General features: G+C 43.1%; 1 protein-coding gene across 9 annotated transcripts in view; it reads left to right on the forward strand.

The window, feature by feature from the left end:
• Positions 1-25,188, forward strand: part of PAK1 (p21 (RAC1) activated kinase 1) — a 77,006-nt gene extending 51,818 nt beyond the window's left edge. For all 9 annotated transcript variants that reach the window (XM_030946745.1, XM_030946685.1, XM_030946676.1 and 6 more), the window contains 10 exons: positions 1,416-1,532; positions 1,845-2,019; positions 4,952-5,015; positions 5,894-5,942; positions 8,276-8,388; positions 13,693-13,810; positions 14,249-14,348; positions 16,125-16,321; positions 17,862-17,999; positions 19,889-25,188. In XM_030946745.1, the coding sequence (XP_030802605.1) occupies positions 1,416-1,532; positions 1,845-2,019; positions 4,952-5,015; positions 5,894-5,942; positions 8,276-8,388; positions 13,693-13,810; positions 14,249-14,348; positions 16,125-16,321; positions 17,862-17,999; positions 19,889-19,975 (1,158 nt within the window). In that variant the 3' untranslated portion in view covers positions 19,976-25,188. The remainder of the gene's footprint in view (positions 1-1,415; positions 1,533-1,844; positions 2,020-4,951; positions 5,016-5,893; positions 5,943-8,275; positions 8,389-13,692; positions 13,811-14,248; positions 14,349-16,124; positions 16,322-17,861; positions 18,000-19,888) is intronic.
• The last annotated feature ends 488 nt before the right edge of the window (positions 25,189-25,676 follow it).

Consider the following 25,676-nt stretch of genomic DNA (forward strand, 5'->3'; position numbering starts at 1 on the left):
TTGCTTTGTTAGGAGACATGAAAAATTTTTGTGTGTGTCTGTGAGATAGAAGAAACAAAACTTTCAGTTTAAGATAGTTCGTAAAACCCCACAATTCCCTCAGCTCTTGTTTTCTCATGGCCATGTCATTACCTAGAATTGGCTTGTTCTTCTCCCTTCCAAAGGCGGCTTATTCGGATCTGATCATTTAGGACTCTGGAAAAAGAAACAGAAAATGTTTCTGCCATTGTTCATTATTATACATCATTATATGTCAGTCCTCAGAAGTTTCAATATCTGAGGTTGGATTTTTAAGTAAATCCTGACAAAAGCAATAGTTACCAGTCTACTGAGATACCCAATGCCCTCCCTCAGGCCAACCTTTCATTTTGGAGATATTCAGGAAATTCCCAGTACATAGTTTTTCCTTGTTGTTTTTGACAAGCTATGTTTTTGTGTTATGTCAAGTGCATTTTGACAATTATTTGTGAGGATGATGATGACTTCAAGTATTTTAGGCTTAGTGAAATACTGTGTTGCTTTCCCCCTCTTTCTGAGGATTTTAATGCTTTTCTCCCTACCACTCTTAGGGAGGTGATGATCCACAAACAGAACTGGTTTAGTTGGTTGAGGACCTTACCAAGTTTATTCTGAAATGTTTGTAGTGTAAAGGATGTAATGAACTTCTAATCCAGTTTCACATGGATAGATTTAGAAGTGACTTTCATTCCTAATCATAGTATTGCAGAAAATTCCAGATAATTTTTTAACCACTCATAAAACTGTTTTTAAACAAAATAATTGTTCCTATTTTCCTATAAATTTTTATGCTGGGAAGTAATTTGAAAAGAGATTTGAAAATATTTTGCCAGATTCTGCTTCCAAAATCTCACATTAATTAATTAGTTCTCAATCACCCTACCAGAGGCAATGTTAACTTGACCTCCTAATTTTTGGAGAAACCATTAAGAGTTTGATGCAAATTCTGGCAGTTAAAGTCTGAACTCTTTATACTGAATGGTCAGGATTTGAAGCAAGCAAAAAGCCCTAAGAGACAGTATAAATAGGGACAGATATTTCCAAACTTGGGTGTCCCAAAACTTGCTGGTCAGCTGTGTGGGTGTTGGGAAAGCAGTGAGAGAGCCCAGGTCTCCTCAGGTCCTTGGGAAGAGGATTGCTGTCACTCGGGCAGATGAGGACCTCTGTCTGAACAGTTGTGTCAGGCAGTGTTGGACTGCACATCCATTTCCCATGAAGACCCAGGAACCTGAGGTTTTGAATTTTTCACACACTGTAACTCACCAGCCCGTTCTGATTATTGTTTTTCTGCACTTGCTTCAGTGCAGTCTCTGTTAGGAGTTTAATCCAATGTTTGTGATTTCGTTTATAATGTGTGATTGGGTTTTGATTTTTGCTATTTGTGCAACTCCATGTAGAATGTGAAGGCTGTCTCCGAGACCCCTGCAGTGCCCTCAGTGTCTGAAGATGAGGACGATGAAGACGATGCAGCTCCACCCCCTGTGGTAGCTCCACGACCTGAACACACCAAATCTGTGAGCAGAAATTCTTTGTTCAGCCTGCACTGCTGCAATCACAGTCAGGCCTTGACTGTGGCTCTTTGTCCCTCTGCATGGCTTGATGCTGAGCCGTTCTTGGGAGCAGGAGGGAGGCAGTGGGAACCATTCCTTCCAGCAGAGTACCTTAGTGTTGTCACCTGCCCGGTTGTGGGGGCACGAGTCCTTGATTAGTGATGCTAGCTGCTAACAAAGCAGCTATAGAAATGCATCCCTGACAACAACAGTAACAGGATGAATAGAAGTGTTTAAATCTTCACCTGACTTGTGTGTTTTTCCCAACAAAATTAGATATACACCCGCTCTGTGATAGACCCTCTTCCTCCGCCTACCAGAGATGTGGCCACCTCTCCTATTTCTTCTCCCTCGGAAAACAGCACAACAGCACCTGACATGCTGGTCAGGAACACGGAGAAGCAGAAGAAAAAGCCAAAAATGTCAGATGAAGAGATACTGGAGAAATTAAGTATGTTGTTGTTCTCTAAAACATTTGAATTCCAGGTCCTGCTGTGTTGGTTTCTCAGAATGTCAATAAGCTGAAACATTTCCCCGTTTTGCGATCCCTTAGCAAAGACATGGGCCCACAGTCACAACACAAAACTGGGGGAAGATGTAAGGGGTGAGCTTGAATTTAGGCTGAGCCCCTGTGATACTGGCTGAAGTCCCCAGGGAGCTGCAGATCCTCAAGCTCTGCAAAACAAGCCCTGAATAAATAACATCTATTTAACTAGAAGTCTGAGATCGTTCCACATCTTATTCTGCAGCTCTGAAGCATGAATGATTATATTGCAATGTTAGACATAAGGTGTCTAAAAGATGGAGAGAAAATTAATGCATCCCCAACTTTGCCTTCCACAGTATCATGGTGTAAAGTGGCTTGGTTATTTTTAAGTGCTTTAACATTTTGTGGGTAGCCAAATTGGTGGGTTTTTTCTGAGAAAAATTCATCAAGTCTCTCAGATGTGTCCTCATGTCTTTAACAGTTCCTACCTTCAGCGCAAGTGCTCCTCTGCTGTCTGGTGGTTTTGGGTTATGCTGTGGTATATCCAACAGCTGAACCAGCTCTTTGATGCAATTGATTGCTATCCTCAGCCTGGGCCAGGCTTTGTTAGAGTAGAGCATTTCTAATTCTTTGAACTACTAATCCTGTATTAATTACATCCATGCCTTGCTTGTCAGTTGACTTAAATTGTGTTAGCACCTCTATGATAAAGCTGGCCTCTTTGGTGTCAGGGTATATTTGTCAGTATTTTAGGAGTAAGAGTCTAGTAGTTAGATGAAGACTTAATCTGAGGATACAACTTTAAAAAAAATTAAAATGTTAAAATGGTATTTGAGTAACTAATTTCTCTAAATAAAGCCTAAATTGACTTGATAGTTTATTAATTGGAACTGCTTGCTGTTGGAAAACTCACACCCATTGTTTCAAAACATCAGCTTCACTAACTCAATTAGCAGGATTTTTGTATCATTAAGGATTCAAGACATTTTTGTGACCAGGCAAGGCGAGCAGCAACTGTGGCAGGAAAAAAAAGTGCTATTCTAATAAAAATACACCCACTTCAGTCATGCAGAGAAGTGCAAGTGCTACTTTTGAGAGTGTTGGGAAGCAGATGTACCTTCTGACACCTTGCTTGCTCCAGGTGTCAGCTTCTATGTGTGGGCTAGTCAGAAAAATGTTATGAAGTTTTAATCTTTAGTCTTAATCTAAGTAAAAATGTCTTTCCACTGAGGGCAATGGAGCTGTACTTGTGCAGACAAGCAGCCTTTGGACATTTTACTTTGACATGTAACTAAAATGATTAAAACCATAAAGCAAAAATATATTTACACATACAAAAGATGTGCTAAATGCTTGCAAAGGTTAAAAGAAAGCTGCTTAATCCCTATCTCTCAGCAGAAACACAGCATTGATGCAAACATTAATGAATTCTCACCTCACTCTTTGGAAGGTAGGAAATACAGCATTAACCTGGGCAAAACTGGCAACTGCCACTTGTCACCACAGCATTTTGTCCAGTCCTTGCCTTGGGGAAACATTTGCAGTCTGAGCTTGTAGCCTGTATTAGGCTTTGAGGGAAAATTTCTGAATATTTGTCCAGAAATACCAGTCCTCAGGGCAGACAGCATTGCTTCTGTAATTGCAGAGTGGGTTTTGTAAAGCCAGATTTCTCTTCCTGCCCTCCTCTCCAAACACGAGTGATATTCCCTACTTCTACCTCTGTCTGTCCTAAACCCTGTGGGTTTGGCTGCTCTCCAGTGGTGCCTGAAAATAGCCTGCTCTTGCTCTGCTTGCTACTGGATTTCTTGGCTTAATGGCCACGAGCAGTTTCTTTGCCAGTATTGATCTGTTTGGGCTCAGCCGCAGACCCTGGGAGAGCAGCACCGTATGTTGGCAGCTTCGGGGACTTGCAAGCACCAGCTCGGGTGCTGCTCTGCATCCCTTGATCCTTTTAGCCACCCTGATGCTGTTAGAGAGGAGATTGGCTCCCAGCTGAGCTCTAGAAATTGCTGGCTCTGGTTCCTTCACCCTAAAAAAGGTGTCATTCCTGCCCGCTGTAGGGGAGTTATCAAAATCAGTTTAAGGTTGCAGCCACTTGCAGCCCTGTGCTGTGGAACACCAGGCAAAGTGCTTTTCCCTTTGAGGAAGGCAGTGGGAGACTTTTGGTTTTGGGAGAATGAGCTGAGGTGGTCTCAGGTTGGTCTCCAAAAGCAGAGGGATGCTGGTTACTACTGCTGAAACCTGTGCTGCCTGTCAGGCTCCTGGAAGAGCAGCTCAGCATTGCCCAGGACAGGCAGGGGAGGTTTGGCTCTGGAGGTTTGTCTCTCACTACCTTCTCTCCTGAGCCTTGCAGCCCAGTCACTGGGTCAGTAAATGGTTGTGGTTGTGCTGGTACAAAGACATCATAAATCCTTTTTTTGCTGCTACAAATTGTCATGCTGTAGGGAAATCTTTGACTAGTTTTATAACAGACTTCATGATGATTGAGAACCCAGCCTCCAAATTCAGAGACATTGCAGTGCAGGGACATCTTAGGTCATCCAGGGTGTTAAAGCTGGGAGTGTAAGTAGCAGGTTTCCAACAAATTACTGTTTTTCCATGTGTCAGGCCTGTCTATCCCCATCCTGCACCTAGTAATGACTGCCAGTGAAGGTTAAGTGTTCTTAATGTGTGTGTCCCATCATTTCTGGAGGGAAGTTCCTGATACAGGGGAATGCTGCAGCTGGGATGTGTGTAAATAACTGAGGACTTCCTTGGTGTCCATGTGCCTCTGGATTTCTGATGAGTGGCTCATGAGACAGAGCCTACTGTGGTCAATGGAGCTGTTCTTACAGTTAGCTCTTGTAGCTGTATGAAAAAAGGCCTTGAAAAAATCCTCTTTTTTTGTTTTTTATAGGAAGTATCGTGAGTGTGGGCGATCCAAAAAAGAAGTACACGAATTTTGAGAAGATTGGACAGGGGTCAGTATATGCTTCTTCTCTGTCCTAAACCTTTCACTTCCTTATGCTAAGGAGAATTCACTGAAACCAGGCTAAGTTAGCTTGCTGGAAAGGCTGTTGGGGATACTTTGGCAAGTTTCTTTTGTTTGGTTGTTTATTTGTTTTCTTCTTTTTGTTTTTGTTTCTGGTTGTTTTCCTGGGTTCTACATTCCCCCAAATCTTCTCCTGTTCCTGGCAAGGTCACAGGGACTGGAATTTTTGTGGAATTGTGTTGTAATATAAGAAATTATGCCATTAGATGATCAGGTTGGTAAATACAGCTACAAGCAGGGAAAGAACTGCAAGACCATCTTCAGTGTACAGATTTGCTTCTGAATCAGCTCTTCCCAAGGCATGTGCTGTGCCCCTCTAAGTGAGGTAGGGGAAAGTAGAGGTTGTAGGAGAGACTGTACTGAGGCAAAACACAGATCTGCAGTCAGATCCCTGTGCTGAGGCTCAAACTCCTGTTTTCTTCACTATAATGCCCCATTTGTTTACTTCAGCTGATCCTGTTGTTCTGTTATGTTGGGCATTGTGCAAGCCAGGTTAGTGTGGTCATGCCATTTGAAATGGAATAAACTCACAGTCCTACAGTTTGCTGGTTTAGCAGCAAGGGTTTGGATGACCATAGTGTTCCTTATTAGGAACTTTTCTTCCCATAAATCTTCTGGCTTCTGCCTCAACAACAGTCTTGTCTCAGAAATATTTCAGATGATGTTTACCACTGGAATTATTGCATGTAAAGGAATGGGATTGAGAGCACTTCAGAGAGACAAGTGGGAAGGAACATGTGGTAAGCTCTCACTTTTACTTTGAGACACTAACAAATAATTTCTTTTTCTTTTCTCTGTTTTGTTTAGAGCCTCAGGTACAGTTTACACAGCAATAGATGTAGCTACAGGACAGGAGGTAAGTGCTGCCAGAGTACTACAGCAGTGGATTTTGGATTGTGTCCCAAAAGTTCAAGTTGATGCTACAAAATAAAGACTGTCTTTCAGGGATTCATGACATCTTATTTTTAATGAGGTCTTTATTTACTTACTAATGAGACATGGTTGAGTGGTCTGAGCAGAGAACTGGAAAAAATGACTTCACAAGTTTTGATTACTGAATCATTTCATATTTATAAAGATTCTTTCTGTGACTGCAAAGGCTAGAAGCAAATGTTTGGACTGGGCAGTTCCTCGGTAAAAGTTTCTCTCTTCTCCCCCAAGATTGCTGCCTGTCTCCATACAAGCTCTTTTATTTGCCCTCTGCTCCTTTGCTTCCTACACTTATAGGACTTAAGTTGCATAGAACAGACTTAACTTGCAGACACCCTTTGCCCACTTTACTCTCTGTCCTTGAATTGTGAGACAAGGAATGCCTGTCTTTTCTTTTTTTTCCCCTCACAAATATTAAAAAGTGCCATACTTATATTGCCTGCATCATAAACTAGTAGTGATGGATATGCAGCAACTGTGGAAACCTTTATTTCTAGATGGAGGATTTTTTAAAAGATGAAAGTTTGTGTTATTCCAGATATATTTATGGAAGTCTGCAACAATGTGTGTCTACTTTGCATTTGTACAATGTAAGAGTTATTCACCAGTAAATTTCATGACTGGGCTTTTTGCTGAAATTCTTTCCCTTCCTTTTTCAGTTCCTGAAGAATTAATACACTTTAATTGCAGCCTTTAAGGAAGAGTTCTTACATTTATTTTGAAGCAATGAGAAATTTTATGAGAGGCGGAAGTTCTTTGATAATTTTCTGCTTTCTTTCTGGACCCCTTGGGCGACTCCATTGTGAAAATTTGAACTCTTGTATTACAACAGACTTTTAAATCATTCCCATTACACTAGTGTGTTTGGGCCCTGAATTTTTAAGTCTGCATTTGGGATCACTGAACTTTATAATGCTGTTGCTTGCTCCTTTCTGTGAAGTGCACTGAACTCAGGAGCTCAGTGCAGGGAAACACTGGGAATTTCTTTATCTGCATAAAATGCCTTCCCTTTCTTCTTCATCTTTCATTCTTCTCTCTGGTCTTGTACGAAGAGCAGCCTGGGGTTTTTGGTTTTGTCTTCTTAAAGTACAGCCCACATGAGTACTGTGGAAAAGCAGCACGTCTGTCTGCTCTTGCCTTCTCATGTGTCGGGAATTTTCTATAGTCTTCCCTGCTATACTATCAAAATGCTAATTGTATCCATCTATATTGGCACTCTGTGACTTGTTCTTTTTTAATCCTTGCTTTTAAAATCCTTGCTTTCGTGAGTTACTGTAGTTGCTGGCTCCAGTCCATTCACCCAGGCCTCTTTCTCTGCATGTAGCAGTTTTGTAAAGCAGTTTTGTAGTTTCACTTCATTTCCTTTGCCTAAATATCGTACCAAAGGCAGTTGAGTTGTAACCTCTATGAGTTATCTCTGCCTCCAGCTGTGCTGAGCAGGTTTACTGATTTGAAAGAGCCTCTGAGGGCCAGGTGCTCTCACAAAGTACTGGTAGTTTGGAAACTTGAATACAAGAGTTACAAATATGTTGTAACTCTTCCTTCCTGCTCTTTGCATACATACATGCAGAGCAGGCATCCTAAAACAGGAAGAAAGTTACTAAACCAAAGGGTTGCAGCTGACAAATCCATCCCTGTTGCCCTTCAGCCATGACTGGACATAAAGCTGACTCCCAATTCATTTATTTTTAGCCTTTTATCTGAACATTGGTGCTTCTCTCCCCCAGTCTTGTTGTGACAAAAGAAATAGAGTTACTACCTTGAAGTACCCAAACATGATTGTGTTATTTTCCCACCCTACTTTAGATTTGTAGAAGCTGCAATTTGCATGGTTGCAGGGAAAAATACCAAAAAAATTTCAGAAACATACAGCTAAAAATAAAATATATAATAATCCTTTCAGAAACAAAAAGGTTTTGACATATCAGTCCATGCCAGAACAAGGAGATCTCTTCTTTGTTACCAAGAAACTGTAGATGGAGATGGCTATCCAGTTGTGACACTAAGGTCCAGTATGAAAACGGCAATTCCCTTTGTTCTTTTTTTCATTAAGTATCATCCATCATATGTGGAAATGGACTGGCTGCAGGAACCTGCAGAGTTATGGAATGGTAATTGAGTAGCTGATGATGAAACAGTGACCTCATGATCCAAAGGTGTTTTTCCTCCCTCATGTGGATCTGGGGCTAAATTGACTGGTACTGGCAGGTTTCTGGGGACTCCTGCAATAATGCTTTACTTGATCTCTTTTCACTGCAGGTTGCAATCAAACAGATGAATTTGCAGCAGCAGCCCAAAAAAGAACTGATTATTAATGAGATCCTTGTGATGAGGGAAAACAAAAACTCCAACATTGTCAACTACTTGGACAGGTATGTCAGTATTTGCAGGGCTCACAAAGGGACACTGGAAAACACTTTCTTGTCAGTGTCTTAAGGGTTCCTGGCTCACCTTAATGCAAGTGTAGGACAACCTTACACTGTTTAAAGCATTGTGGGAGTGTGGGTGACCTGGCAGTCTCTCCAGAATGAGAAGAAACAGATATCTGAATCAGTGTTAATGGGATGTCTAGGCTCTCTTCAGAGATGCTGGCAACTAAGGTCCTGTCAAGACTCCATTTTTCATCTCTTTCCTTTGCTAAATTTGACACAACAAACTTGCTGCTTATTTCCTTCCTGTTACTAAAGGAGAAGTAGAAACAGTTTGAAATGTATAATTTCTATTTGCTTTCTTCTTCTTTTCTTCTCCACTGAGCAATGGTGGTGTTCTGCTGCCAGAGGAGCAGGCTGCTTGCAGGGTTAGATGCAGTGCTGTCCCTGTGACTGTCCACTGAGGTTTGTGCACAGTAGTATGACAGCAGTGAGAGTGAATGGCATGTGACACATAACCTGAAGTCTGAGGAGACCTCAGCACAGCTTTGCAGTACTTTAGGGGATATTTTAGAAGAGGGAGAGTGACTTTCAAAAGAGAAACTTTTCACTTTCAAGGCAGATAGTGATAGAACAATAGGGAACAGTTTTCATACAAAAGAGGGTAGATTTAAGTTAGGTATAATGAAGAAATTCTTCCCTGTGAGGGTGGTGAGGCACTGGCACAGGCTGCCCAGAGAAGATGTAGTTTCCCTGGCAGTGTTCAAGGCCAGGTTGGATAGGGCTCTGAGCAGCCTGGTGCCATGGAATGTGTCCCTGCCCATGGTTCCGGGTTTGGAACTAGGTGGCCTTTAAGGTCCCTTTGAACCCAAAGCATTCTATCATTCCATGATGCTGAAAGCCCAGCAAGCAAAAGCGTTTAATGGTGGCTTGAATTCACCATCAACATCACAGTGCTACCTTGTGTCAAGCCTGTGTCACTCACTTGTTCAAATCTAGCTAGCTCCATTTGAGCTGCAGCAAGATTTTTAGTCTGCTGCACTCAGCGTGTGAATGTAGCATTTCTGATGAACCACAGGTTTGCCTTCTTGTAAGGGTAAAGACTGCTTAGATAAGGTGGGCTGCAGACTTTAATCTCAGCAGCTTGGGTTTTTTGGAAGATACAACAAAGGGATGTGACCTAGAATCTCTGGAAATTTGAGGGAGGATTTGCACACTTTTTTTGCTCTGCATGTATATCAGGATCTAATCAGCTGTTTCTTTAATAGGTTTCTTTTGCAGACTTTTAATGTCTTAGCCAAAAGAGGTGGTACTTACAAACTGCAGCAGTTGATTTGCTGAATTTTTGTGGTGCTGTGTCCCATACACAGCTGTAAAGAGCAACTTTGTTGAGGAGACAGAAAGTCTGCTCCTGAAATTTTTCTGACAGAAGTGTGTGTGCAGGGATCTGATGCTGGGCACACACCCTCTTCCTAGAGAGAGGAGAAGAATGTTACCAGTGTAAAATGAAACAAGTGGTTAAGAATTGCAGCTGGGCTAGAACTGTTATTTTCCTCTGGCTCATTAGAGGCTTTGTTTTGACAAAACTGTTTGACAGACAGACTCTTTCCATTAGAGAGCATTGCTGTGTACGTTCACTTCCCTTGTCTAGCCAGCGCATCCCAGCTGCAGCATAGCTCCATGTCCTGCTGTCTTGTTCAAACTTTCAGCAACAAAAGTTGCTCCTTTTCTCCTCCACTTTCACTAATCTTTTTCAGAGAGATTAGCTTTTGTTTGAGTGCTGCACATGGACAGAACAGCAACTGGAATGAACATGGGGGTCCTTGTGCCTATTATGCCACTTCAGCTCTGCAACTGCAGGATTCTGTTGCTGGGGAGCTGTGTCCCTCTTGCCCAGCCTAAATGTGCTTGTTCTTCCCAAGTGCTGAATTAAGCTGATATTTGGATGCCACTTGCTGGCTTCTGCCTCCTGCTGAAGGAGGTGGAGAAAGGATGTGCTGATCACTGTGGGGCCTGGTTTCTGCTTTGTGGTTTTGTTACAGTGTCTGCCCTTCTGAGTCCCTAATGGGAGCTGCAAGGTAGTTATTGCCATAAACCAGCTCTCTCAGCTCCTGCCCTTATGCAAGGGTTTCCTGTGCTTTGTCCTCTGTTAATTGCCTGGCCTACTTGCTTGTGGTTAAGCAGCTTTTCTGCTGCAGCTGTAGTGGCCAGTGTTGCACAAAGGTGTGCTGTGATATTTAGGATAGTGACGTGGCCTAATTCAGCTGTACTTAGGAGCTGGATTTAGAAGCATCTGGCTCTGAAGACAGTGACATCAGTCTTCTGTACGGACAAACAGCCACTTGTGCTGAGTTACCTGCTGGAGGTGCCAGAAAGAGGCCCTCAGAGCCCTGCTTCTAAACTCAGCCATCTAAACACAGGCATCAGATGCCCAATGCTTGGCAAAGCAAACTCCTGCCCTTTAGGTTTGTTCTGAACAGTTCCTTAACTTAATAAACCCCCAAATAAGTGGTAGCCTTGTTTACCCCAACCCCAAACTGTAGTAAGGATGGATGGTCAGTGAATAAAGCTGAAGATGTGAGACAGTCATGTTACAAGAATACACTGGTTTCTTTCCAAGCTACATTCATGTTTGCATGTTGGAGGCAGGTTACTCGTGCAAAATTCTGTAATAAATGAACTTGCACTTTTGGGCAACTCCAAATTCCATCAATTTCATCAGTAAAGAATGTGTATTTGTGATGGAGAGGGCTTGGTGTACAGCTTCCTAAGGTATCTAAGTGGAGGCTGAGGAACACCTTATGGGATCAGACGTTACCTGCTCTTGCAGATGGATGAAGAGAAAGCTGTAGATTTCCTCACAGATTTTCATCAGGTTTTTCTTACAGCCAGCTTGTTCTGGAAGGTGACTGTGGGTGACAATATGTGACACCGTGCTGTGCCTGATGTCACATCACAGCAGCGTGTAGGTGTATGGGCTTCCTGGTGGTGTCTCTAGAACTGCTGAGAGAGTGGGTTTGAGTCATGCCTGCAGTGGGCAGCTCAGTAACTAAGACTGGCAGGAGAGTGGAAAGATCCCTGAGACAGTACCACCCTGGAATGACATTCCTTTGGTGGCAGCTGGCAGAGAGCCACTGTTAAGTTCCCCTCCCTGTGTGTTATGTCAAATCTATCAATTATTGAGTTGCCAGGATCTTGGCACGTGATTGTGTCTGCTCATGGCTCAGCTTTGGTTTCACAGTGTGGTTCTTGGCTCGCTCCGTCTGTTTTGGCTGCAGAGAGATACCAGCTTGCTCCCAGCATGTGGAACCTGAGATTGTCATGCAAAGAGCCCATTCTGCCCTCATTCTTACAGTCAAGTGCATTTGAGCTGCAGAGAGTGCTACTGGCAGTAAAGGGAAACCTTGTGATGTCCATGGTGGGTGATGTGTTGAGAGGGTGCTGATAAAATCTGCAGAGAGCCTGATTTGGCAGAAGTGAAGAAGTAGCTGTGGCATAGGGGAAGGAAGGAAGAGTGTGGATGGAGTTGGGCTTTCAGAGCCCAACAGCAGGTAAATGACCCACAGAGTTAGCAAGAATGCTTCTGAAAGCAGTCTTGCTGCTCCTCTCTCACTCAGAGGAGCTGCTCTGCAGGTGGTACTGCCATTGCTGGGGTCTGTAATGCTGGGAAGGAAAAATGCCAGTGCATCAGCTTCATGGTGGAGTTTGAGACCCTTCTGCTGCAGGAGCACAACCCTGTGCCCTTGGGCTTTGTATCCTGGAAGAATCTGCAGATGGCACCTCCCTACACAGTCCTCAGCATCAGCAAGCCAAGACACCCACTTTGTCTCTGGAATTGAAAGCTGTCCATAACTATAACACTACTGTCATCCAGGTGTAGCTCAGGCCATTATTACTAGTTAGGGGGATTTTTTTTCATCAGCTTAGTGTTGTCAGTGTGTCCTTTGGGTGTAAATACCACATCTTGCTCACTCCTGTGCTGTCTCACTCATCTCTGTCTACTTTCCATGCCAAGCTTAATGGCTTCTTTCTCCTTTACTGTTGCTTTCTACCTAGTTGTTCCCTAGTACCTATCCCAGCTTTTGTATTTGGTTCCTGCCAAATCCATTCCTCAGTAGGATCAGTGTTTTATAGCAAAGCAAATGTGTCCTTGATGAACTCTAATGCCAGATGAAGCTTTTAATTAGATTCTCTGCACTCTCACTTTTGACTCATCTGTCCACTCACTTGAAAAATGAGAGGATAGGCTGAAAAGGTGGGTTTTCATACTGATGATTCCTTTCTTCAGGAATGTGTCATCCTGATGTATTTATTTGTCATGGAAGTTTGTGTTGATGGGCCCAAAAAGGGGCAGAAATAGTTGGTGGTTTTTTTGGGTTTGGTTTTTTGTTTTCCTTTTTTGGTTTTTGTTTTGTTTGGTTGGTTTTTTTTTTAATTCTTCTTTGTTTGTTTTTAATGAGTTATTGCTGAGGTCTTCATCTCCTGTCTTCCACTTTTAAACATGGGTACACACACACTCAGCAGAGAGGAATATCCCAAGTGACTTGAGAAAAGCCTCTCTCATCTCAGCTGTCTCCTCCCCATCTTCCTTTTTTAGAAAAGACCTGCCTTTTGGGGGTTTCCTTTTCTATTTTAAGTCTTTAGAACTGCTGTTTTTTTTCCAATAAAATGTACTCTTTTGCCTTCATGAATGGTTCTGAAATTTTCAGACCAAATCACAGGCTGGTTTGATAACATGGAAAAGTTTGAGGTGATTTTCAAATGCAGGATGCTTAAAAAAGAAGTGCTCTTTCATGATTTGTTGTGGGTAAGCATCTTTTGTGTCACCCAGAACTGTCCCTGGGCTGAGGCAAAGAAGTCAGTTGCTTAGGACAGCAGGATGCCAGGAGTAATGAAACAGCCCCCAGCCACCTCTTCCAGTGCAAGAGCCCTCAGAAGCCATTGCTGTGTGCCAGATATCTGGGTTGCATGCTTGGACCCCATCCTTGAGTAGGAGCTCTTTGCCTTCTCTCCCAGCAGCAGGAGCAGTGGTAAAGTCAGATCTGCATCCTTTCCGTGGCAGCCATACTCAGCCTTGCTTTTATGGACAAGAAACTTGTAGCCAGCTCTCCCACTACATCTCTCCTCATCATTCTGCACTCACCCTTCTCTTTGGTCATTCAAGTTGTGATCGGATGCTCCCATGCACAGAAAGTACCAGGAGCACATGGTTCCCCAATACTGTTAAAAGCAGCTCTTGTTTTTATTTCACTTGTAAGAGAGCTTTACAACCCTGTGCATTCTGATTTTAAAATCTGGGCTCTTCAGTTACCTTGTAGGAGAAGAGCTCTGGGTGGTGATGGAGTACTTGGCAGGAGGTTCCCTGACCGACGTTGTGACGGAGACCTGCATGGATGAGGGACAAATTGCCGCCGTGTGCCGGGAGGTGAGGCAGCACTCGGAGGGAGCTCTGGCTGGGCATGGAACATGAACTTCCCACAACCTCTCACTGACTCCATGGAAATGCTTCCAGCTTCTGTAATGTGGCAGTCATTCTTTTAGAGGGTGGATTTCACCTCTGAGGATGCAGCATACAATGCTAATGCAAGCCTCATGTTTCACCCCAGGGGCAGGAACTAGAGTGGGAAATGGGGATGGGATCCTCTTGGTTTTGTGTGTTCTTCAAGTCTTTTGGGACTAACCTGTCCTCCCAGGACCTGATGATCACAATGTGACATCTCTCTGTGGCCCTGCACATACTGAATATATGAAAGGTCGTAACACTTACTACCAAAAATGCACAGTCTGTTTGAGTCCTTCAGTTGGCTAATTGTGACTGGTGAATCATTTCATGCACAGTAAGAATATCTCAATTCTTTTTCAGTGTCTCCAAGCCCTGGAATTTCTCCATTCAAACCAAGTTATTCACAGGGACATCAAGAGTGACAACATCCTGCTGGGAATGGATGGCTCTGTCAAACTAAGTATGCAGGGAACATTACTGCTGATGATTTATCAACCTGTGCCAGTTATCTGCTCTGGGCCAGGCATTTTGGGGAGATGGGTGTTTGAGGTGCTTGATACTGTCATGGACGAACAGGCTGTAGAAATGCTACTGTAGATATTTCGGTGGCATTTGTTTTAATGGAGATTGGCAAACACAAATCCTTGTGAACTGATACCAGACTTGAAGTGAGGCTTGGGCTTCACTTAGCTTTGGGCCATCTGTTTATGTGAACTAAAATAACAGTATTTTAATGCCACTCCAGTCCAGAAAGCTGGGTTGGAAGGTGTAAAGCTAGAAGTCTTTATTTATGAACAACCTCTTCAGTCTGGAAAATACTGCAGGTACTCAAGGGGCAGGGGAAGTGGAGGGAGAATTGAAAACTGTGTAACTAGAAATCATTTAATTGATGCCAACCCAGACTGGAGCCTAAATGTTATTTCCTCCTTGTGGTATTGCTAGTAATGAAAATCTTGAGACTGTTCTGCCTGTCGGGTGCTAAGGTAGCTGTCATTGCCCATGCAGAGATAACCCTGGAAACCAGTGAATTATCATCTTCCACCTATAGCTTTAACAGAATGGTGCTCCCTTTTTCTTCCTCTCAGTTCTGTTGGCTAGCACCCAATAGGCATAAATAAATCTATTTTTGTTGGCAGCAATGGCAGATATGACTCAAAATTCACAGAGTGCAGATATGCTGAGTAAGGTGGGGTTTTTTGCTCATAATTTGCTTTTTAAACTAAAGCTGAACTTTGATAGAGCCAGGTCTCAGGAGCATTAGCAATTAATAACTGACGGGGGCCAAAGTGCTCTATTCTTATGGAGTAGCTTCTTTAAGCACAGTGTGCTGGTGCCAGGCTGTAGTTTAAAGTTAGAGAAATCCCTGTGGATATGATGCAGTAACCTTCTGGATCTGAGCTGCTTGTTGGCTCTGCTGGAAATTTGCCCTGTTTATGAGCCATATGTCCTTTCCTGCTATTTACCCTTGATGAAAACTCAGCTTGGAATCAGTTTAATTTTCATAATTCTCCCTAAAATTAGACCTGTGATGCCATAGGGGGTCAGGATGGGCAGTGCATCTTGCTGTGTTGATTCTGCTGGGCTCACAAGAACAGATATCGTTTTCTTTTGGTGAGCCAAATACAAATAAAACATAGGGTGCAGCAGTCTTTGTATGAAGGCCCTCCATATTTCTCTCTGTTCAAAGAAAATAATCAATATAAATTTAGGTACTTTAAATTTATTCTGAACACTCTTTGCTCTATAAAATAAATGCAGCTTGAGGGATGATATGTCTACAGGGGAAGTAATACCCTTGGATTGAAAATATCACCAGAGAGTGCAGCGTGTGGTCTGGGGGGTGTATCTAGATCAGACTTGCATTAATTCCTGTTTTCACATACCCACAAGGGTCTTTAGACCATATATTACATTGTGTGTAACATCTGTGTAATGCTGCAACACAGGTGAGTGTCTTAACTTCTGCGTGTGGTTATTTCCTGATCCCCATCTTTCACACAGACAAATCAGCAGCTCTAGAATCTTCATGGCCTCAGAGAGCCCGATTTAAAAACTTAGCTCTAAACATCATCTTCTGTGTTAGCCACAAAACCACTCCTCCTGTCACGGCAGCAGCAGCACACCTAACAGTGCAGCAGGGTGAAGTGTACTGTAGCTCTGGTGTCTGTAAGGGTTGTTTTTGGAGAAACTTGCTGATTCCTATGTCTCTTCCCTCCACCCTATTTTAATTTTGCAGCTGACTTTGGCTTCTGTGCCCAGATCACTCCTGAGCAGAGCAAGCGCAGCACCATGGTGGGCACGCCGTACTGGATGGCCCCGGAAGTGGTGACGCGGAAAGCTTACGGGCCCAAGGTGGATATCTGGTCTTTGGGGATCATGGCCATCGAGATGATCGAAGGAGAGCCCCCCTACCTCAATGAGAACCCTCTGAGAGTAAGAGAGTGCTTTTCTCCTCAGGTCTTCACTAAGCTGCTGGTGGAGCTGAGCTCATGTGAATCCCCTGGTGTGGTTTCATCACCTCCAGCCGTGTCTAACTCAAATGATCCTATGGCCTCCTTACATGTCATAGTGAGAAAACTGAGATAGTCTTACTAAAAAGCCATGGTTTGCTCTGGGTAGCAGAGGTGTGGGTTCTTCTATGAGTTAGATCATGCACACTCATAATTTCCCACTTTCTGGGATGCTAATAGAGGCAGAAGTTCTACCTTAAGGCAACAATGCAGTCATGTCTCGAAACTTTCTACCCTGGGAATGAAAGAATTCTCCTGTGAGCAGCCTGGTGTAGTGGAAGGTTCCCTGCCCATGGCAGGGGTATTGGAACTAGGTGATCTTTAATGTCCCTTTCAACGCAAAGCATTCTATGTTTCTGTGATTCCATTGAGTTCTATTCTAATAGGAGCTTTTTCCTACAGGCAAATTTTTCCTCCTTGCATGCTCCAAGTAAAATTCAAAGTGTAATAAGCCTTTAGACAGGGCTTAAGCCTCCTGATGTCTTTCCTTTGTTTAATTATTAACAAAAGGAGATATGCTGTCAGCATGTAGGGACATCACTGCTCTTAATATAAGCCAGGTTTATGGCTTTTTCCCCAGTTACATGGGTTGGAGGGATCTAGAAAAATTCTGTTTAATTTTTTTCCCATCTCTTGCATTGGAGGGGATTTCTGGGACAGAAGTGTAGCAGCCAAGAAGACTATAAGGAATAAAACGGTGCTGAGTTAAAGTAACAATACTTTGGCTTCATTTAACTCAATTTATGCCAATTCCCAGGCTACCAGACTGCTCCCATGGGACGTGTTGAGTGATGTGCTCAAAAAGCCTGTATATTAGCAAGTCTCTGACAGATTTCTGTTTCTTTTGAAAATTAATCCAGGAAGTTTCTCACATGAAATCCTGAAATGGATGAATTTTGAGTCTCTTGATTCTCAGAGGAGGATGTATGTGACTGCTTTATCCCCAAGCAGTAGCAAAACTGCTTTTTTCCTGCAGGAAAGATGCCCAAGGGTCTGCTGGGCATCCTTTGTGAGGAGCCAGCTGCATCTTTATAGTGTTGATGTTTTAGGCCTTGTGCACTCAGGCAGAGTACAACAGAAAAAAATCTATTTAGTCAGGGTTACCTTCCCATGAGGATATAGTCATTACAGGAGTAGTGATAGAGTTGTGCCAGTTAACTTCCTTGTATAAACAAGGTCTGGAATGTTAGTTTTGTCCTTGTAATCTCTTGAGAGGGCTGCAGGATCTCAACCCAGATTACAAGGGTAAAACAATAAAGGATTGGATCTCATCCACAAAAAAATAGGGCTGGCAGCTATTCTGTTTGCTGAAATGTTGGCATTGATTAGTGACCCTGATAAGGTGGGGTTTTTTCCTCCCTATTGAACTGTGGGGAGGGAGAGGAGAAATGGGTGTCTCTAATCCAGAGATGGAATCTAATCTTCATAACCTCCTTTTTCCTGGGTGCTTGTTTTTGTCTCAGGCCCTGTATCTCATTGCTACTAATGGGACTCCAGAACTGCAGAATCCAGAAAAGCTTTCACCCATATTCCGAGACTTCTTAAATCGCTGTCTGGAAATGGACGTGGAAAAGAGAGGCTCTGCAAAAGAGCTGCTACAGGTATGTGATGGGGAACAAGACTGGAACAATATAATCACACAATCCTGAATGAGGCCAGGCTTAGGGGTGCGATCTTGTTTGAGGTCTTAAATACTGCATCAGCTGAAAGCACAAAGGTAAGGTAGCCTCTCAGGGGAAAAAGGCAACTGAAAACCACAGCCCACAAAGAAAAATCTATAATAAAGTGATAACAGACTGCTCCCTTTCCAGTACTGGCTACTGGCAGCAGCTGTGCAGCGTGTTCTGTGTCCAGACTCAAACCATAGCTGTGTCCCAGGCCTGCCAGATGCTGAACCCCCCTATTCCCGTGGTTTCTTCATGTGGCTGGCCATGACATCTGTGTGTGTTGTCTTGTCACGCTTGTTCCAATTTGGACAGCAGGAAGGCTTCTAGCCATCAGGTATTTTGGCTGTCTGCTTTTGGCAGGAGGGATCACTAAGCTCTTTGAAGTGTTCATGGCTTCAGTTAACTGGAGCGGTTCACTTCTACCACATTTTGCCTGATATTACTCCTTAGAGAGATGATGGAACAAAGCTTGTGAGATATCTTAATTATAGAATGGCTTGGATTGGAAGGAACCTTAAAGATCCTCTGGTTCCACTTCCCCGGCCATGGGCAGGGATACCTCCCACTAGACCAGGCTGCTCAAAGCCCCATCCCACCTGGTCTTGAACAGTTCCAGGGATGGGATATCCACAGCTTCTTTGTGCATCCTGTGCCAGTGCCTCACCACCCTATAATCAGATACTTCACTGAAAACCTGGTGTCTTAGTCTGAACTCACAGTGAAAGTTGAGGACCAAGCTGCCAGGATTTTTATCAACATGGATGAGAAGAGTGTTTTGTGCATTCTTTCTCTCAAATTTGCCATGAGGGTAAAATATGTAAGTCTTTATAAAATAGGTCTGTGATCAGGAGCACTCAGACTTTAAGAATTAGACAGTTTCCATTTTGTTTTCCTTTCTCATCACTAATTTGTGTAGTGGCTCAGACTTGGATGTGTTGCTGCCTTCTGTAACTATAATGAAGCATAAATGTCTGACAATATGGTAGTAACTGAAATATCATTTTTTCTTCTGGAATTTTCAGTCCTAAAATATCAGAAAGAAGTTATGTTCTGTTCCTCGGAGCAGGAGAACATTCTGACTGTAACACTTCAGCCTGTTATTAACTACCTTGTGGCCTCTGAATTTTTACTTTTTATTTTTTTCCATCTGTGAAGCATGTTGCCTTGGATGATTGATCCCTTCTGATGCTCAGAAGTCTTGTGGATTATTGTTGCTTTTTGTTTTCAGAACAGCTTGTGGACTTGCCCTTTACTCTCATCTGAGAGCTGTTTTGATAATCAATATTGTTTTGTTTAAATAAGAGCACCTATATAGGAGACTGAATGGTGCTGTGTTGCAAGCTCTGTGCTGCTCTCCCAAATTTCAGCTGCTTCACAAATTTCTGATATCTGGTAGAAGGCCAAGGCAATGCTTTCTCCAGACCTGTGGCAACAGGGAACAGAGAAATGAGAGGTGATTCCTGCATGTAGCCCTATCCCTTGTGTCTGAAACCCATGGGTTGATTTTAGTACACCTTCTTTCACACTGGATTTCACTATCGATTTTGCAGCTTTATAATTCCCCAGGGGAATTTGCTGAGTTTTGCTCAATCTTGAACATATGCAAACATTGGATAATTTAGCATGTGTTGGGTGCAAATCTCTTCATCACTTCAGGCAATCCCCAAAATTTTGTCATAGAATCCTAAGCTTCTGGATTGATGTATTCAAAGACTAGAGTAAGTTCTTAGATTTCATATGGGTTTAGGTGAAAAGGCTTGGAATAGCCACTTCTGGGGCATATTCTGAAAAATCTAACAATTTTTCCTTTTGTTTTGTCCTAGCACCAGTTCTTGAAAATTGCAAAGCCTCTATCCAGTCTCACTCCTCTGATTATTGCAGCTAAAGAGGCAGCCAAGAACAACCATTAAAGTGGTGAAGTCAACACAGTCATCATGTCAAGACTTTTAGATGTTCATTTCAGAGACTGAATTACTTGCCCTTCTCCCCTTCTGCTCCTTCACAGGGATGTTGATAAAACTTTGACTTGCTCTGGAGGGTGGCAGAGGCATCGTTCACTGTACGTGGAAGGGCACACAACAGGACATGGTGAACTGTCCCTCCATCCTCGTGATGGGGACAAGAGGGGAAGAACATTTTGTATGGGTGAGAAGATCTTTCTGAGAGCATCTGAACCTGACCTACACGTAGTGAAGCCAGTTTGTTTTCATATTTCTTATGGTGTTTATTTTTAAAAATCATGTGGAGCCTTACACCATGTTTATCTTATTAAATTAAATCTTTTGCTGGCTGCACTTTGCCTGCTTCTGCCAAGCTGCTGTTACACCATGGAGGCTGCTCTGTGCTTTGGATGACTCGAGGAAGGAAGGAAGCAGGCAGCAGCACTGTGAACAGCTGTCAGCTGAGAGGGGAACGAGGGGGTGAAAGTGCACCCCTCCTGCAGCACTGCTGGATGCTTCGAGGAAGCGTGGACAAAGCCTCTGTGTGCTTCCTGCAGCCATTGAAGAACTCAATTCATGGATGATCTCTTTGCCAAATGGTGTGAACTGCCCCCTACTCCCCCTTCCCCCTTTAGTGGCAACTCTACTAGTTGAACAAATCTCAAATAAATTTTGTTGTTCTAGGAAATAAATCACAGGAAAAAAAATGACAGAGAACTCTTTTAGGGTTGTTTTATCAGTGCTGTGAGGCTTTTTAGAGATGCTGCCCTGTGTGATTAACAAACAGAGCAGTTACTATTGTAAAGACAAGATTTGCCCGCAAAATACGTTGAAAACTCTTGTTTCTTAGAGCAAGTCCAATGGAAAACAAACTGATGATGGATGCTGCTTTTGCTGGAGATGTGGGGACAAATTTTTTGAAATTATGGTTTCTTTATGCTACTGATTCCTTGGGTTGCCAATAGTCTGTAACAAACAACAGGAAATCTGGAACTACTAGAAGAGGGACTGGTTGTAAACACTGGGCTGATGTTAAACTGTATACTCATTTTTTAATAAAGTGACTGCTGCGTTTCTTAACTTGGGGCTAGAGGAGAACTGGAGAATTCACTGTCACCAGACAAGTCCGTCACTGCTCGTATGGTCACCAGGTACTTGGATGTGTTGGATGAAGTAATTTAACCTTGTTTTTTACCTCTTCTTCTGCAGTCCTGCAATAGCAAGTGGCTCCCAAGGGCCACTTTACACATAGTGAAAACCATACAAAAAATGTGTATTGTAACTGTGGGAGCTGCTTTTCTGTACTGCTTTGGTCACATATGGGGTGAGTTTAAACCTATTCTGGAGTAATCTCTCATCATTCTGGTGGACAGAAATTCATTACTTTGTGCTGAGACCTGCTGCTGGCTCAGCCCTTTCCTCCCTGGACCTGGGCTTTAATTAAATATATTTTTCTGATTTGGCCCCACCAAATTTGATTTTTCTGATTTGCCCCCCCCCCCCCAGTCCATGCCAGCTATTACACTAGCTTTACTGGGTGTAGGTACTGTGTAAGTTCTTTTCCTTCTGAGGGGCCTTCTTCTATCCTTTGTGCTCCAGGGCTGTCACTGTTTGACAGAAGGCTGAGGGGTGAAGTCCATTCTCCCAATTTGCAGCCTCTCTCCCTTTGTGTGTGTGTATTTCATCTCCAGTATTGTTAAGTTTCCTCTCGCAAAGCTTGTATCCAAGGATGAATTCCTTGGGCAAAACAGCAGAGCTGCCAACCTGGAAAGGGATATCATCTATTGATGAGCTCATCTGCTTAGATGGAGATTGTGGAATGGAAGGCCACTATGCTTGAATAATTCCCTTTGAAAAGGACTTCGTATTCCCTCTGGAAGACTCAGGATGGCATATGTGGGAGGAATAGAATTAGTGGCTAGATCTCTCTTGATCTAAAATCTCATTTGACTGGCAGATTTGGCAATTGACTATTTTTCAGGCAGCACAGGGTTCAGTTTGATCCACAATGTGTTTAATGTCTCTGACTTCTCTTTGATTCCCTTCCCCACTCCCTTCTCTGCATCTCATTGAGATGAAAACCTTAATGCGGATGTGCCCTATCTGTGAGTATGCACGGGAGCTTATTTTCCTCCAGCAAGATTTCTGCTAATCTTCCCCAAGAAAAGATAGAAAAGGTTATTTTTATGTGTTTTAAGTTGCTCTTCTGGATCTCCTATTGCATAATGAAAAGGGATGAGCAGTGACTATTTATCCCTCGTCTTAAAATGTGCTTCTGTCTCATCGCCTTCACATGGACTCAGTGATGCCTGGTTTCTGTTGGCTGCTGGAGAGGGGTGTTGCCAAAGGTCTTTCTTTCTGCTGGGAAAAGCTGCAAGACTGTGCCCATGCTTGTGTGTCACCTTGTCCCAGGCTGTTTTGTGCCCACTCATGTTGGGTGAGTGGGAAAAAGAGGCGATTGCTACAGTGTGCCTGGACCTAGTTTCTAGTTACCAGACACATCGTGGTTTTAGGCTCTCAGAAAATATATTTTAAATCTTTTTTTAAAAAAATTGTAATTAGCCTAATCTTAAGAGAATGGGTTTATTTTGTTCTAGTTGTTCTGAAATGCATCCTTTCCTCCCCTCTCCTTTCACGTGTGAGTTGCCCAGCACCAGCACCTCTGCTAGCTTTTGAAGAGCCCTTCCTATCTGCGGCACACTCCTGTCTAGAGAGGGCTCTTAAATAGTGACTTTCTGACTTAAAATTTAATCTCCAGGGCTTATTTTTGGAGAATATCTTGTCCCTACTGTTACTTGAAAGTGACTAAAACTTGACAGCTTCTTGGTGCCTTTTTTCCCCCCAACTTTCTCTTATTCTAGAGTTGAAACCATTTTTAATCACAGCTCTTAATTATTAATTTGCCTGCTAATATTAAAGTTCTCTCTTCCATATTAAAACATGAAATATTCAGTTGTTTTGACTGTCCTTCCAGAAAGCTGATTTCCTTTTTGGGGGATTTCAAGCAATCTTATACCAGAAATAATTTAATATCCTACAGTCTTGGTGGAGGGAAAGGATAAAACTCATCTTCTTTTCTTAATCACAGAGACTTGTCTTATTTGAGTATCAGTTGGTATCTTCAATAAGACTTTTCCTATGTTTCAAGAATGGGCATTGATTCTTTGTATTACTTTAGCTATTAGGGCTTTTAAAAGGTTTTTTAAATGAACAATTTGACTTGTGTCCAAGAGTTTGTGTGTGAGAGGGGTATGGAGACCACATGGGAAGAGGGCGGGTTATTTGCACAACACTCTCAGGCACATGGTGTGATTCTTGGAGTTGTCCTGCTCAGGGCCAGGAGTTGGACTCCGTGATCCTTGTGGATCCCTTCTAACTCAGGATATTCTGTGAGGCTGAGAGGGAGGAGCCAGGACAGGGGTGGAGGGCGCAGCAGAACTAGCTGGTTGCAGCAGCAGTAGCACACCTTTAGCCATCCCTGAAATGTCTTCATTGGATGGATGTGTTTTTAAGGAGCATAAATCTGACCGATTTGTTGCTACAGGCACTTCTCTAGGCAGGCATTATGCTCCTACCAAACTGCCTTCCTCTTTTAACAAAAGGGGCGCAGGGATTTCTCCAGCAAAGGAGGCTCCTTGAGAAAGGAGGTTTCCAGGGAGACACTTACTTGACTTAAACAATCTGGCAAAGGCTTGAGGAGAGGTTTGGTGGGTAGACACCACATCGACACCACTGTTTTGCAAAGCAGCTGGAGTTTTGTTGCCAACTTGATGCCCCTTTTCAGGGGGTTGGTTTTGAAAAAGTGCTGAGAATGTTGCCTGGTCGGGATTGTGAGCTGTATAAAAGTCTGTGCTTAGCTGAGATGTCTGTTAGCATCCTGATCCATCTGTCTCAAAACGCTGCAGGTCGGTGTAAGTAGGGCACGTTTGCAGCAAAGTACTGTGCAAGAAAGGATTGCAATGGTCTACAGTAGGTGCTTGCTTTCTTAGAACAAACCTACCCTTTTTGGCTGACAGCAAAATTGGTTCTGACCAGTTTCTAAGAATAATGCTTGTTTGAAGCCTACTCCTAATTAAGAGCATAGTCCATTTGTCTGGTGAATGACAACATCTTCAGTGTTAAAATTGCTAAAGGTGAACTGATTATCTGCTCGTCTTTCCCCCATAACACAGTAAGACTTTTTAATGGCTTCTTATTTCAGCTGTAATAGAGAGCCTGTAAATATATTTTGGGGTCATAAGCCCAAGTGGATGGAGCATATGTATAAAGAATGCTGTAGGATCTCATAGTTTGTTGCTAAAGACAACTCACTGTGGCAAAGGTGGGACCTTAGAGAAGCAGCTGCCAGCTTTGACAGGGAATGGCCAACAGCAACAAAACTGCAATGCAGATGGGAGCTGGACAGAAACTTGCTGCCAGAATGGAGCATACAGTGAGTGGTGGGAACGAGACAGAGTTGGTCCAAAGGGTGGGATGAAGCAAAGGTTAAAACTCCAATTACACATTTGCTGAGGAAATTCAGAGAGTGCCACAGCAGCCTGTTACTCTCAAGGCAGCAGCATCTCTGAAGGAGGAGAGCAGAAAGGAGCCTGAGAAGGGAAAAGGTGCTGAAAGTGGAGAGTGGAGCAGCAATATGGCTCTGAGTCACAGCTTGTGCTTAAGAGCTGGAGCTAATCCAGGAGGTTCACAAAAAATGACAAAATTCAGCTGAAAAGGAAAAGTGGAGCTAGAATGGAGGAGATGGCCTTGATGTGCCAGGGAACTGAAGAGAGAGGCCAGATTTCCTGAATGTGTGAAACAGCAGAAACAAATTTAACACCGGCTTCTGTGGTTGACAAGTAGCTTGTTCCCTCCTGCCTTGCAGCTTCAGTGTCTTGTCTTTTTGAGATCAGCTCTGCTTTGGGATCATGTCAGGAGCCACCCAACTTCGGCCTCGTGTTTGTAAAGAAGGCTTTTTGCTCTGCACCTACTGACTTCTGACTGCAGCTCTCTGCTGTTGGTAGATGTCTTTGTGTCGTGTCCCACCTGGAAATACAGAAGCTGTTGCAGTTTAAAAATCTGCTGGGTAATGTACTTCTCCCCATGCTGCCTTGGCATAATTCCTGTACTGTACTGCTGGGTTTGTTTAATGTGCCAGGTCAGCTCAGCCATTTTAAAAATAAAAATTGAAACCTTATATAAAACCTTGATTAATTATTTGGTTCTGCTTGACTTGCTGTTTCAATGATCCTTGCAGTGATAGTAGAAATGAACAGGGGTACTTGAAGGAGGGGTTGTGTTTCTTTGACCTCTTTTAGATTAATCGGGTCTTATTTGATTGAGCAAAGTGACTACACTAAAAGCTGTTGCAGCAAGTGTGACTTTCACCACTTATTTTAACTTGTTTGGACACAGTTAATATTCTGGAAAAAGCAGACTGGAAGCAGGTTCTAGACCACAGCTCAAAGAAGAAGAGAAGGAAGTTTGTTTTCTCTGCAGGTGAAGTTTGGTGTCTGAGACTCCTGGTATGGAGGAGGAAATCGGGTGGGTTTGAGATGGGTAAGTGCACCCACCTTCCCAGCATCACTTTTTCTTTTAGGGTTGGTGTGATGAGGCTGATGAGAAGAAGTTCATCATACTGCCTGGGTATCATCTGACCTGGATGTTTTACTCTGAAGTCTGAGAAGCCCAG

Source organism: Camarhynchus parvulus, chromosome 1 (assembly GCF_901933205.1).
Source record: "Camarhynchus parvulus chromosome 1, STF_HiC, whole genome shotgun sequence".
NCBI lineage: Eukaryota > Metazoa > Chordata > Aves > Passeriformes > Thraupidae > Camarhynchus > Camarhynchus parvulus.